Raw genomic sequence first — 13374 nt, forward strand, 5'->3', positions numbered from 1 at the left:
CTTGGCAGATAACCCAAGGGTGTCATATGCAGAATACACCCAGCAGGGTCTGCTCCATGTCTGCACTGGACACTGGTGCAGACTTGAGGGTTGGTGGATAGGAGACAAAACAAAGCAGTGTAGCTTCCTCCAGGGTCTCTCCAGACTTACTCTGAGTGTTGTCATACTCGGCTGAGTCTGGGCACAGGTTGTTTAAATAGTCTAGAGAGAGAGGGGGAGACAATAGTCAGTTCTAGCAGTAAGTGGCTTCCTATCCTCCATGGGGACCTCCCCTCTCTAGAGAGGAAAGAGCTCCACAAGAATGGGATGTCCATCTTCTCACTGTATCAGCCCACCCTGAGACTAAGACCCCCTTAGCATCCTAGCCACCACTACCAGTCACTTACTCGTTCAACCCCTATCAATTCATGATCTGCTGTGTGCCTGGAACAGTTACACCTCTGAGATACAGGTACAAGAAAGTACTTGCTGTCTACTGCAAGGCTACAAGACCTGACAAACCACACAGCACTATATTACAGTGTGGCTTATATAACAGTGGGTCCACCCTTGTGGGGCCTGAGGCACCAGCCCAGGAGGGAGCATGGTGTGGCTAAGGAAGCAGTGAACATCTTAAAGCATCCTTAGATCACCCAGCTCCTAGAACTTCTCTTCCTCTGCTGGACAGAACACTCAGGCTCCCACAGCTAAAGATGGGAGAGGTCATCTCAAAAGACTTGAGGAGACTGGCAGATACTCCAGGGGTGTCAAATGCAGAGTATACCCAGCTGGGCCTTCTCTGGGTCTATATTAGGGGGGGGGCATTACCTCTTGATATGGTGCTGACCCTGCTACCTATCTTCTGCCTTGCTCCTTGAAGTCTGGCCATGCTACCCCTTGAACAGGTTCCTATCCTAGGGCCTCTCTACTGGTAATCTCTTCTAGAGCTTCATATAGCTTTTGTCCTTTCTTTGCTTTCATCTTTGGTCTATATCACCTCCTTGGAGAGGTCTTCTCTGTCATATCTAACACATCAGCCTCATTTCCTAATCCTGTAACCTATTTGCTTTTTTGATGGCATTCTCAACACATATATTTCAATGTGTTTTTGCATATTTGGATATAAAATCATTGGTACTAGGAATGGAACCAGGGCCTGGCATATCCTAAGTCCGTGGCTTGTCTTGTCTCTTGTCTCCTCCTCCTCCTCCTCTTCCTCCTCCTCCTCCTCTTCTCCTTCTCCTCCTCCTCTTCCTCCCACACAACCTCTTCCTCCTTTTTTCCAAGACAGGGTTTCTCTGTGTAGCTTTGGAGCCTATCCTGGAACTCGCTCTGTAGACCAGACTGGCCTCAAATTCACAGAGATCCGCCTGCTTCTGCCTCCTGAGTGCTGGGATTAAAGGCGGGCATCACCACTGCTCAGCCCATCTCTCCATTTTAACTGTCATTTGCTGCCATTGCCAACACAGCACAGGTCTGGTACTCAGGCAATGCACAATGGCTACTTCTTGAATTGAACGAGAAGATTCTTTAGACCTCAATCCCAGCACAATTTCCTCGTGACCCCTCAAAGTGCATGTGGACTACCCTACAGGGAGTCAGACAGACACTCATGGGAGCCTCAGAAACAGGATAGGGCCTGAGTCTATGTGGGAGGCTGTGGCCAGTGAGTGTGGAGCTCAGCACGGGAGGGGGGGGATCTACAAGGCAGAAAGGGAAGGGACGATGGAGGGCCTAGGCCTGGGTCCTGTGGGGTCGTGAGATGGTATGAATAATGCTGTCCATAGGCTCTTTTGTTTGAATGCTCAGTCACCAGGGAGTGGCATTGTGTGAGAAGGATTAGAAAGATTAGGAGGTGTGACCTTGTTGGAGTAGGTGTGACCTACTTTCTTGGAGGAAGTGTGTTGCTAGAGGTGGGCTTTGAGGGCTCAAAAGTCCACACCAGGCCAAGCGTCTCTCTGCCTGCCTGCCTGCCTGCTTGTCTGACTGCCTGAGGATCAGTACTTAGCTCTCAGCTACTTCATCACCACACCTGCCATGCTCCCTACCATGATGGTAACAGACTAAACCTCTGAAACTATAAGCAAGCCCCCAATTAAATGCTTTCTCTTATAAGAGCTGTCTTGGCCATGGTGTCTCTTCGAAGCAATAGAACAGTGGCAAAGACACACTGGTAAGCCAAAGAGAAGAGGCAGCCAGAGTGGCAAAAGGGTAGAAGGTGAGAGGGAGGCCCGACAGCATGTTGCAGAGCTGAGAGGGCAGGTCTCAAGAAATAGCATGCAGGGGCTGGAGAGATGGCTCAGTGGTTAAAAGCACTGACTGCTCTTCCAGAGGATCCTGGCTGATTTCCCAGCACCCACACAGGAGCTCACAACTGTCTGTAACTCAAGTTCTAGGAGATCTAACACCCTCACTCCAATGCACATAAAATTAATAATAAATTATTAAAAGAAAGAAGTAGCATGCAGAAAAGCCACAGGGTAACAGCAGGCCCGAGGTGGGAAATGCCCACTATTCTCACCTTAAAGGGCCTAAGAAGGCAGCTTTTGCAAGATGTCATCTGAGTTAGAAAATGCACACCTAGAGTGTCACTAAATCTCTGTGTTTGGGGCCTGGAGGAGACCCTGAAGCAAGGTTTCCAAGGTGGCAGGAGGGGTGTGGTGGTGTCAGTGTATATGAATCTGTGAAACCCTGGGGATCTGGAGCTGTGTTGTCGTCCCCACATATGCTTATATGTGTGAAGTCCTTACTCCCATGTTACCCCATCTCAGTCCACCTGGATCCTAATGGCTCACCAGTAAGCAACACTTGGTACTGGAAGAGGCGCTGGACTACACGCAGCATACGATGCTTCATGCTCTGGCCGCCCCCTTGTGAACTCTGCTGCTTATGAGAGGGGAGGAGAGATGCCATCAGAGACCCTGCCACCCACAGGCACACTTCATCCTGCTTCCTGACCAGCTGTGATCTCTAACATTGTCAGACCCGGGCTGTCTTCCACCAGGAAGCCCTCTTGGATCAGCCCTCCAGGTTCGTGGTCATAGTCAGTAACTCACTTCTCTGAGGCCCCCATTCTGTCCCAACATTAGTCACAGAGATAAGCTCCCCTTTGCCCACCCAGGAGCTAGGCTTCCAGTTTGTGACCAGTGCTGGCCATTTCCTTGGTTGCCCTCTGGCTGGAATCCAGCTTGGTTGATAGAAATGGAAGAACTCGCTCTAAGATTCTTCCCATGGCCTAGCCACCTACTGCCCAACAGGGGTCATTCTGTCCTGAGTTCCCCCTCCTGTGGGATGGCCCTCCTAGCCCCCACTGGGTCTCCTGATCTGCTGCCCAGCTAAGTCCTTCCATATGTCTCATTTACTTCTCTGAAGTTTTTCCATGTCCCCTTATTTGGGCCCCACAACATTATAGCAGGGTCTCTAAAGACCTGGGCACCCACCTCAAATTCCCGGACAGTGGTGGCCAGCCGAGGTGAGAGCAGGCAACTCTCAGCAAGCAGCCCCAGGTACCTATCAAACTGTAGGATGTGTGCGGCATGGTGTTCAAATTCCTGCTCACGGGCCAGGAAGATGTCGGCCACCTGCTGTTGGCCCTCCCCACTGCTAGGGAGAGGATAGACAGCGAAAAGTCAGCCTTGGGACCAACAAAAGGCGAGAGAAAGGGTTCTGGAGGCTGCTTCACTTGGGGTACATAACTTACCACCTCTTGCTCAGCCCCCTGCTTGTCATCCGGAGATAGCATTTTGTATTTGTGGAGGTTTTTGTCTGCCCCCACCCCAGGTGGCATAAGTGGGGTATGGGACCCCAGGCTGCTCACCAATCCCCCAGCCTCTGCTCCAGGTTCTCCAGGATGCCCTGGTGAAGGTCACAGATAGCTGGGAGCTCCTGCAGGCCCTGCCGCAGCTCCTCTTGGGCCAGTGGCTCTCTGCCCTCTTGCTCTATGTTCTCCAAGGCCCTCAGGACGGCTCCATGGAAATCCTGCAACCCCAGAGGCCTGTTACACACGGGGTGGGGTGGGGGTGGGGGCTTGAGGTTCCAGAGCCCTGACCTGAACAGGGACAGCTACAAGAGCTGTGGCCAGTGTCATTGGCTCCACTCTGCCACCTGTGGATCAGAAAGGTCAGCTTGCACCCACTTGCTATAAGGCTGTCTTCACCATTGTTCACACAGAACAATGTCATGCTGTGGCGACTTGGCCAGTGCCCATTGTTTAAAAGACAGGGAATCAGTTGCTGATTCCTTCACTAAGGAAATGCAAAGTCCTTGCTTTCTAGTTCTCCACCTTGGAAGAAGCTCACGTGCTATGTTGCTTCAAAAAGGAGCTCAAAAAAAAAAAAAAAAAATCACAGCAGGGCCAATGAGATGGCTTAGTGTGCTAAAACACTTACTGTCAAGCAGGACAAGTTCAATCCCTGAGACCCACAGACTGGAAGAAGAAAACTGACTCCCAGAGCTGTTTTCTGACCTCCACATATGTACAGTGACATGAGTGTGTATAAGTACATACACATTCATACACACAGACACACACAAAAGTATAATTGTAAAAATAAAAGACAGAGTAGATCAGAAGTTCAGGGTTATCCTGGAATACACAGAGTTTGAGGCCAGTCTAGGCTACATGGGACCCCCTCACCTGCCACATACACACTAAAAGGAAAAGTCACAGCAGTAGTCTACAAACCCAAAGTTCAAGAATACCAAAGTGGAAACTCACAGAGGCCAAAGAGGAGTAGGGCCACCTGTGTACAGTCCTACTCCTGACTTCTCCTCTTGTCTAGTCCAAGGTCAGAAGGAGCCTGACACCCACTTTTGTCATTTTCTTCCCTCAGTTCCCTCACAGCATCAGAAGAAAGAGGGGTCAGAGGGAAACTCATAACTTTTCTCATTATATTAGTATTATCTGCTGCTACCTCTCGCCAGGTATGACTTGAGGACCAGGCTTTATCACCTGTTCTGGTTTTACTTTCTATTACTGTGATAAAGCCATGACCAAAAGCAATTTGGGAAGGAGAGAGTTTCTTTCAACTTACAGCTCACAGTCCATCATCCAGGAAAATTAGAGCAGGACCTCAAGGTGGGAACCTGGAGGCAGGAGCTGAAGTAGAGGCCATGGAGGAGTGCTGCTTACTGGCTTGCTCCTCATGGCTTGCTTTCTCAGACTGCTTTCTCATACACCCCTGACCACCTGCCCACTTCCCACAGTGGGCTAGGTCCACTCTCATCAATCATTAATCAAGACTATGCCATGCAGACTGGCCTATAGACCAATCTGAAGGAGGCAATTCCTCAACTGAGGTTCTGTCTTCCCAGGTGTGTCAAGTCGGCAACTCATGCTAACTAAGACTTCATGGGGCACAGGTACAGGAACAAGCAGCATGTACAGGATGGGTGCCCTGTAGGGTTTCAGGAATCCACTGGCGGCTTGGAATGTGTCCCCTGCAGACTGGGAGACCCAACAGTTATGCCACTTCAGATGGTTTGTGTTTAGAGCACCGGTTCACACATGGTTTGTTGTTGGCTGTTTCTGGAGCCCAGGGTACCTTCAGTGTGGGAGAAGCTTCATTTCCTTTGGGGAAACACACAACTGATATTTATCAGGAAAGGTAAATGAGTCTGTGGGTCCTGTCACTGTGAGGCTCACATCCCAAAGCATCACAGAGTGGGGACAAAGAGAGAGAGGACAAGGAGAGAACGACTGGAGAGCAAAGAGGGAAGGAGAGAAAGAAAAACAGCAATGGCAGACAGACAGCAACCTCTGGGGAGCTTCAGTGTTAACTGCTCAGGAATCTTTTCCTGCATGGTAATTTATCCTCATTGACTGGCTCAGTCCCAGTAGGCAGGGTAGCCACCTGGAGGACAAGATGGCTATCTACAGGACAGAACAGTCATCAGCAAGACAGCCACAATCCACTCACACCTGTTCTAAATGGAACCAGGGAGTCCTGCTACCTGGCGGTCTCCTATGAAAAGGTTTCTGTGGCCTCCATCATTGAGTATCACCAAGGAGTTAGGCATGGCAGAAACCTCACCTTAAGCATTCAGCAAACACTGCCTATACATTCTGAGTGCTTGATCTGGAGCCTCAAGGACAGGGGGAAGTGGAGAGATGCAATTCTGCCCACAAAGAGTTTGTGATAAAAAAAGATAAGGAGACATGTATGACATGAACCAGAATGGGGACCTAGGGCAAGCCAGAGGTGGGGGATCTGGCTTGGAGAAGGCAGCCATGGAGGCAATGCCTACACTGAGACAAGCAAGGCAGTGCTGATGAGCGAGCAGCACGTGCTAAGACCTTAGGCAGAAGAGCATCTGAGAGACTGAAGATGGTCTTACTTATCGAGTTTATGAGGATGAGTACATGGTCAGTGCGCCTGTGTGTGCATGTGTGTACATGAGTGTGTATGTCAGTGACCCCTTGCTAGAAAGTACCGAGGGCTGGAATGGGATGATGCTTTAGGGATAGGCCAGGGCCACTCTACTCCCTTAGTACATCGTGGAGTCTCCACTCTAACCTGCAGGACTCCCTGAGTCAAGGCCTAGAGAAGATGCTCAATCCCTTATCTACCCAAGAGAGGCACTTCTGTGTGACCTCAGAGGACCTCCTGCATCTCTGGGCTCCAAAGTAGAGACACAATCACCTTCCTCGGCTGGGTTTTATCATTCTGTCTTCCACCGGCACCTCAGCACCCAACTACGAAGGAAGGTTCTTGGAGGTAACAACAGGGACATTCACTGAGCACACATCTCAAAAGCTTGTGGCTCATACTTCATATCCCCTGTTGTATGTGTGTGTGTGTGTGTGTGTGTGTGTGTGTGTGTGTGTGTGTGTGTGTGTGTGTGCGCGCGCGCGCGCGTGCGTGTTGAGAACTGAACTCAGGTCCTCATGCATATAAGGAAAGCTCCGTCCCAGGCCCAGTTTTTTTTTCCTTTTGTTTGTTTTATGTTTTTCGAGTCAGGCTTCTCTGTGTACCCGTGACTGTCCTGGAATTCACTCTGTAGACCAGGCTGGCCTGGAACTCACAGAGATATGTCTGCCTTTGCCTCTTGAGTGCTGGGAATTAAAGGCATGTGCCACCACCGCCTGGCTCAGGCCCAGTTTCTTTATTAATGTTCATGGCCGCCCTATCTAGTTCTAATTTCCATTTTCTCCACAGCAGACCAGGCCCTTGGGAGATGTAGTAATTTGCTCAATTTCCCCATTCTTGAGTTTACATTTGCCTGATTCCAAAGTGCCAGTTCCTTCCATCACTGGGGATGGGCTTTGAGGTTTCAAAAGGCAACACCAGGCCCTGTTGCCTGAGGATCAGGCAACTCAGACCAGAGTTGAGCTCTCAGACCCATGCCTGCCTGCCTGCCACCATGTGCCCTGACATGATGATAATGAACTAGCCCTCTAAGTCTGTAAGCATGACTTATGTTTTCGCTCACAAGTTGTCTTGGCCATGGTGTTTCCTTACAGCAATAGAACAGTAACTAAGACACTAGTCAAACGTGGATGTCCCTGTTGGACTCTGGAATCCCACGTGGCTGACCTCCAGCCATGTCCCACCTATGTAAATAGGGTTTAGGCAAGCTGAAAGCTGTGCTGGGACCACAGGTTCACTTGGTCTAACCAATCACCAAAGAACACTGGACATCTTGAATACAATCTTCTGTGGAGCAGGGCATCCTTCTAAGCTGGCCACCAAAAGCACTAGCAGTGCAGAAAACCATGAGGAATTATGCTCCATAGTGACAGATGTGTGAGCATAAGGGGAATAGCTGTAAAGTTCTATGTTATTCCATGTTATGCTTGTTTTTTTTTAACAAAAGGTCAAGAAAATCATTTAAAATGTAAATGATATAAAATAGAACAAAATATTTAGAAATCAATTTATCAAAAACAGCTCAAAACTTGAACTCTGAAAACACAGAACACTGTTGAAAGAAATGAGCCAGGACTTAAGAGCTTACAGAAATAGCCCTCCCTCACTTGTGACCACTTTACTCTCCCTCATTTGACACAGGTTTGTCTCAGGCTCTGTCAGCATCCCAGTTTCCATTTTACAGGCAGAAAATGCTGAGCCAATCTTAAAACTCATGGACTCATGTCAACTAAGACAATCTAGGAGAAAAAAATACTGGGGCACATGCTTTTGCTATTGCTGTTAAAACAGGGTTTCTTTAAGTAGCCCTGTCTTACCCAAGCCTCATGCTTCTATCTCCCAAGTGCTGAGATTAGAGGTGTGCACCACTACACCCAGCTCTGAGACTCATGTTTGTTGACTTCAAAATTTACTATGAGTTGTAAAAATAGAAACACAGATGAATGGAGCATCCAGGAGAGCCCAGAAGCCCAGTCTTTTTTCCTTCTATCAAGTGTCGATAAGGGGGTGGGAGAGTCACCAGGTGAGCTCAGTCCTACAAGGTTCCAGGCAGCTGATGGCCACATGTGGAAAGAAAAGTCAAAACAAAGCCAGCTCCAAGGATGTCAGAACAAAACCACTCAACTTACAAAGAACACACAGCAGTGAGTGAAACTTCCTGAGGAGGCTCCAAAACCACATGCAGCAAAAAGACAGATAAAGTATGATAACATCAACATTAAACAAAACAAAATTTTTGTGTTTCAGAGGACAGTATCAAGAGAGTAAGGATGAGGGCTGGGATGTAGCTCAGTGATAGACCACTTGCCTAGAATATATAAGATACTGGGTTCCACCTAATACAGATGGATGGATGGATGGATGGATGGATGGATGGATGGATGGATGGATGGGTGGATGGGTGGATGGATGGATGGATGGATGAAACCTGAACAGGGAGTAAGGAAGACCCAAAGAATGAGAGAAAATGTTTGTAAATCGCATGTTTGATAATAGACTTATTTACAGGGTTACAAGAGAAAGGACCCAGCAGAACACTTGAGAAGACAGGTCTCCAAAGAGTGATGTACAGATAGTCAAGAAGCACAAGAAACGACATTGGCACCATGTGTCCTTAGGGAAACACGCAAAACCAAACACAGAGACATGTTCCACCTGCCAGGCTCACAGTAGCTAGTGCTACAAGGAGCCCTGGAGGGATGAGGATGTGGACCTGCATCCCCTGCCCTGAGGCATCCCCTGTACTGAGGCACCCCCCCCCCAGCACTGTGGCATTCCCTTCCTGCAGGAAGCTCATACCTCTCTTGAAACTCAAGAAACAAGACTCAGGACACTCAAGAGAGCAGAACCAAGGCTATGTAAGCCACATGAAAGCTGTAAATGATTGCCAGGGAGAGAAGACTCTTCAGTGGTAAAGCTGTCCTCAAGACACATAAGCTTTCCAGAGTCATTGCCTGCCTGTGCTTGGTGGGAAGTTTTAGTGATGCAGCTGACCTTGAGGCAGCCATGTTCCTGTAAGTAAATCCAATAAGAAGGACTTGAGGACTTGGAAGATGAAATCAGTTCTTTGGTCTATGTTGCACTCTTTATCCATGGTGAATGGAAACAGACTCTAGGAAAAATCATGTAGCTTCCTCAAAAGGTTAGAGTCACCATGAGACCCAGCAGCTGTACTCCTAGATGTAAGCCCAAGAGAACTGCAGACACACATGCTTTCTGTAGCCTACCATTCCACACAACCAGCAAGAACCCTTTCCATTCTCTGGGAAAGGCATAAACAAACCGGTACCTCTACAAAGGAATACTACTTAGCCCCAAATGAATGAAGGACCAATACATGCAAAGATGGGAGAACCTTGACAGTATATGCTAGAGGGAAGAAGCCAACCACAAAGACCATAGCTTAAGATTCCATTTAAATGAAATGCCCAGAATAGGCACATTAACAAAACATACAAACTAGATGCGTAGGAGCACTAATGCACACACCCCAGTGATCTCTATCATGGGCAGGGACAAGAATCTTCTGGGGTGATGGAAGTAGTGTCTGCATCTCTTGCACACATAGATGATGAGCTCTTTTGTTAAGATTAGCTCACTAACTACAGGCAAGCTACAAGAATATTCTTTAAAGGCAAACAATTTTCTTAGTCCCCTGAAGGATGGGGCCAAGTTGGAATGCCCTACTTTTTTTTAACCTTTATTTCAAACCCTCCAAGAGTTACCTATTTCCTCAGAGATCAGGGTCACAGAGGAAGGGCACCATGAATGCACAGGAGGCAATAACACCTGCCCAGGCCTAAGCCTTCTCCATGGGTCTCCCCATGGCTCCTGCTTCATTCCTTGCTAACCAGGGGAAGAGCAATCATGGTCCCCCATAAACCAAAATGTGTACCCCCAAGATGTCAGAGAGCTCATTATGCCTTGGGGAGGCAGAGGTAAGAGGATCATGAGTTCAAGGACAACTTGAGCAACACGAAGAGATCCTATCTCAAAACAACAACGACGGAAATAACAAAAATTTCCTAATGGTGTCCACAGGCAGGGACGCAGGATAAGTAGAGGATAGCCATAGTCACTTGAGGAGGTTGTCTGGGTTAACCTTTGGTCCCCAGAATTTCCCACTGCCACTCAACCCAACAAGGCATCCTTCCCTAACTCCCTTCCCTATGCCTGCCCACCTGAGTCATCAGGGCACTCTGTTCCTTTGAGAGACCTGACACATGACATGAAGATACTTTCTAGGTGGCCCAATGTCTCAGGAGCTGCCCCCCTCTGTAAGGTTTGTCCCTACTTTCTGCTAGGCAAGGCCCATCTCCTGACACAGTCTTCCCAGACATCCCTCCTCCAGATTACAGTGACCCCTCTTTCCCTCTCAGGGCTCTGAAGTCAAAACACCCTGGAGTTACATCACCTCGGCTGTGTGACCCAGAGAAAGTCACTCACCTTCTCTGAGATTCAGTATCTGGGCCTGTACTCTTTTATCTCTTAAGTATATACAGTGTGCAATAAAATGGGAAGATGTGTGAAGAGTTGGCACACAGCAGTCACTGACCCTGCCTTGGACACCGGCTACCTGAGGAGGAGCTGACTGGGTCAACAGACAGAGGATGGGTGGGGAAGACGGTGCCACCCATCATCATTACTTTATGATAAGTAAAGTCATAAATGTGCTGAGCCCAGAGCTCCGCAGACCCTGAGTTCGACTTGAGCACTCTGGGAGGTCAGCCCTGTCCAGATTACAGATGCTTCACTGCAGTTCCCACTCCCTGGGAAAGGGGACTGTGTTCTAGTTTGGGGCACACTGGGAGGACTCACAAATCCTTAATAACATATCTCCTTGTGGCCTCTGTCAAAACCCCCATCTTGCCCAGGGTACCCTAACCCTGCCTCACCCATGTCTTCCATGGGGAGACCACGCCCACTTCTCCAGGCATGGCTGGTGCCCATCTGTGCCTGGGTCTGCTGGAGTCCTTCACCTCATACAGTGTCTACTCTGTTCACATGGCCACTGCAGAGCCCCATCCCCCTACCACCTGGGATCAGTCTGGCCCCTCAGGCCACAACTAGTCACCAAGGGAACACGGTCCTTGACTTTTCCCAGCATGCCACAGCACTTCTTTCTAGAGACACCAGCAGCCTCTCAGATACTTAGGATCAAGCCTCTCTACTGCTGGCCTCAGCCTTCTTAGTGTCCCCCCTCCCCCCCATATCTCCCCCCCCCTGCTCATAACACCCTCCACCTGGCTGAATTTCTCTCAATTCCCAAACATGCTAGACCCAGCTGGTCTTTGGGCCTGTGAACATGCTGACCACTCTCCAGTAGCAAGCCTTCCGTCCCTGGTTACTGCACACACCTTCCTCCGAGACTCCTTCCCCTACACCTGGAAATCTGGGCTGGATACTTCAGTGTGTCCCCACCCTATGTTCATGGAGTTCCCTCTAGGCATTGCTTCCTCTCAGGTTGCCCACTCTCCATGAGACAGACATGGGACAAATGCCCAGCAAGAGAAACTCATAAAAGCCTGTCCTCAGAGGACTCAAGTAACACAGCGCCAGAAAAGAGATGAGAGCAGAGGACACACCTGAAACAGGCACAAATGGAGTAGGCCCCAGCCCATGGTGGCCTTATACTACTAGGCATAACACAAGTCCCAGTGTGTTACAGTGCCAGAGAAACGCATCTTCCCACCACAGAAACCAGGAAACCAGCAGCAGCAGGAGTCTGGGGAACCACAAACAAGAGGAAGCCAAACAATACTGTGTTATGAATGAGAGCTCAAGCTAGAAAGCATTCTGAAGCCTATGAGGTGGAAACCTACTGTACAGGTCTACAGATGTGTGGGGTGGGGAACTGCCAGCCAGGAAGGTACCAGGGACAATATGATGAAGTATGAGGGAGGTCTGGCCGCCTGCCCTTGGAGAGTCTCCTGCCATCACTGTGGCTGTGGGGCAGAGTGGGAAAAAGGAGGCAGCTGTGCTCAGAAGCCCTGTACTAAGCTGCCACCATGGGGATGAGACAGGTAAGGGGAGCCCACCTGTCCTTGGGGTGCTGGTCAGAAATTGAGCATTATCAAAAGCACACTAAACATGCTTAAGACTATTAGTGCTTGCAACAAGTTCATATGTTAAGTGCTACAGACAGCAGACAAAATGGACTGTCTGACTCCCAGTTGGCAGTAGGCTCTTTCCTGAGCAGAGGACTGCCAGTCAAACTGCCAGTCCACCAAGCACTCTACAGACACCACGAGGAAGCCATGGGATGGTTGTGGCTACAGAAGTTGAGATCTTCAACAGGCAGCCACAGCCACAAGAGTCTTAATTTGTGTCTTAAAGTTTACTAAGGACTTTTCCAATTCCAAGCCTCATGAATACTATTGGATCCCAAACCATTTTCCACCATACCAGAGGGTGAGAACCTCTCCTGGGTTTACAGACTGCTGTGGCTGGTGTAAAAGGAACAGAACCGCGTGACTGGCGTAAACACAGCGCTTCCTTTACATGATGGTCTGCTGTGATTGGTGCAAACACCTCCCTGGCTATAGAAACAGGCTGCTCAGGTCCCTGGAATGCCCTCCTATGATGCCCCACCTGTAAGGCAGAGAGGGGCAGTACCCAGCCAGCAAGTAGCCCCCATAGCCACAGAAGAGTGGGCTGTGAGGCTGAGCCCCAGAAATGGTGGATCTCTGAAGGCATCCTTGGCTTTGGGCTTCAATGGCAGCAGAAGAGATGGAGCCACAGGATTGGCAGCAGGACCTGGAGTTGCACACTGCCTGAAAGCATGTCAGCAGAGGGCAATTGGAAGGCACAATGGGAGTGACCAATCACAGTAGTGGCAGTGGCGGCAGCAGCAGCGGTAGTGGTGACCTTAAGAGTAAAGGGTCTTAGATATACTGGGCCAGGAGCCACTGACAAGACCTGGGGAATTCCAATACCTGAGCTGCAGCCATAAGGCTGAGAACTCCCCACTGTCAGGTTACAGGTTAGATATGTGACGCTCATTGTCCCCAAAGTCAGGCTACACCCC

At 49.3% G+C, this 13374-nt stretch overlaps 1 protein-coding gene across 1 annotated transcript in view; it reads right to left on the reverse strand.

The window, feature by feature from the left end:
* Nucleotides 1-13374, reverse strand: part of Fgd5 (FYVE, RhoGEF and PH domain containing 5) — a 108051-nt gene that overhangs the window by 27059 nt on the left and 67618 nt on the right. The window contains exons 6-9 of the mRNA XM_027428890.2: nucleotides 3797-3957; nucleotides 3420-3579; nucleotides 2775-2862; nucleotides 151-201 (exon numbers count right to left, since the gene is read on the reverse strand). Coding sequence (XP_027284691.1) covers nucleotides 151-201; nucleotides 2775-2862; nucleotides 3420-3579; nucleotides 3797-3957 — 460 coding nt within the window. The remainder of the gene's footprint in view (nucleotides 1-150; nucleotides 202-2774; nucleotides 2863-3419; nucleotides 3580-3796; nucleotides 3958-13374) is intronic.

The sequence above is a fragment of the Cricetulus griseus genome, chromosome 8, assembly GCF_003668045.3.
Source record: "Cricetulus griseus strain 17A/GY chromosome 8, alternate assembly CriGri-PICRH-1.0, whole genome shotgun sequence".
Classification (NCBI taxonomy): domain Eukaryota; kingdom Metazoa; phylum Chordata; class Mammalia; order Rodentia; family Cricetidae; genus Cricetulus; species Cricetulus griseus.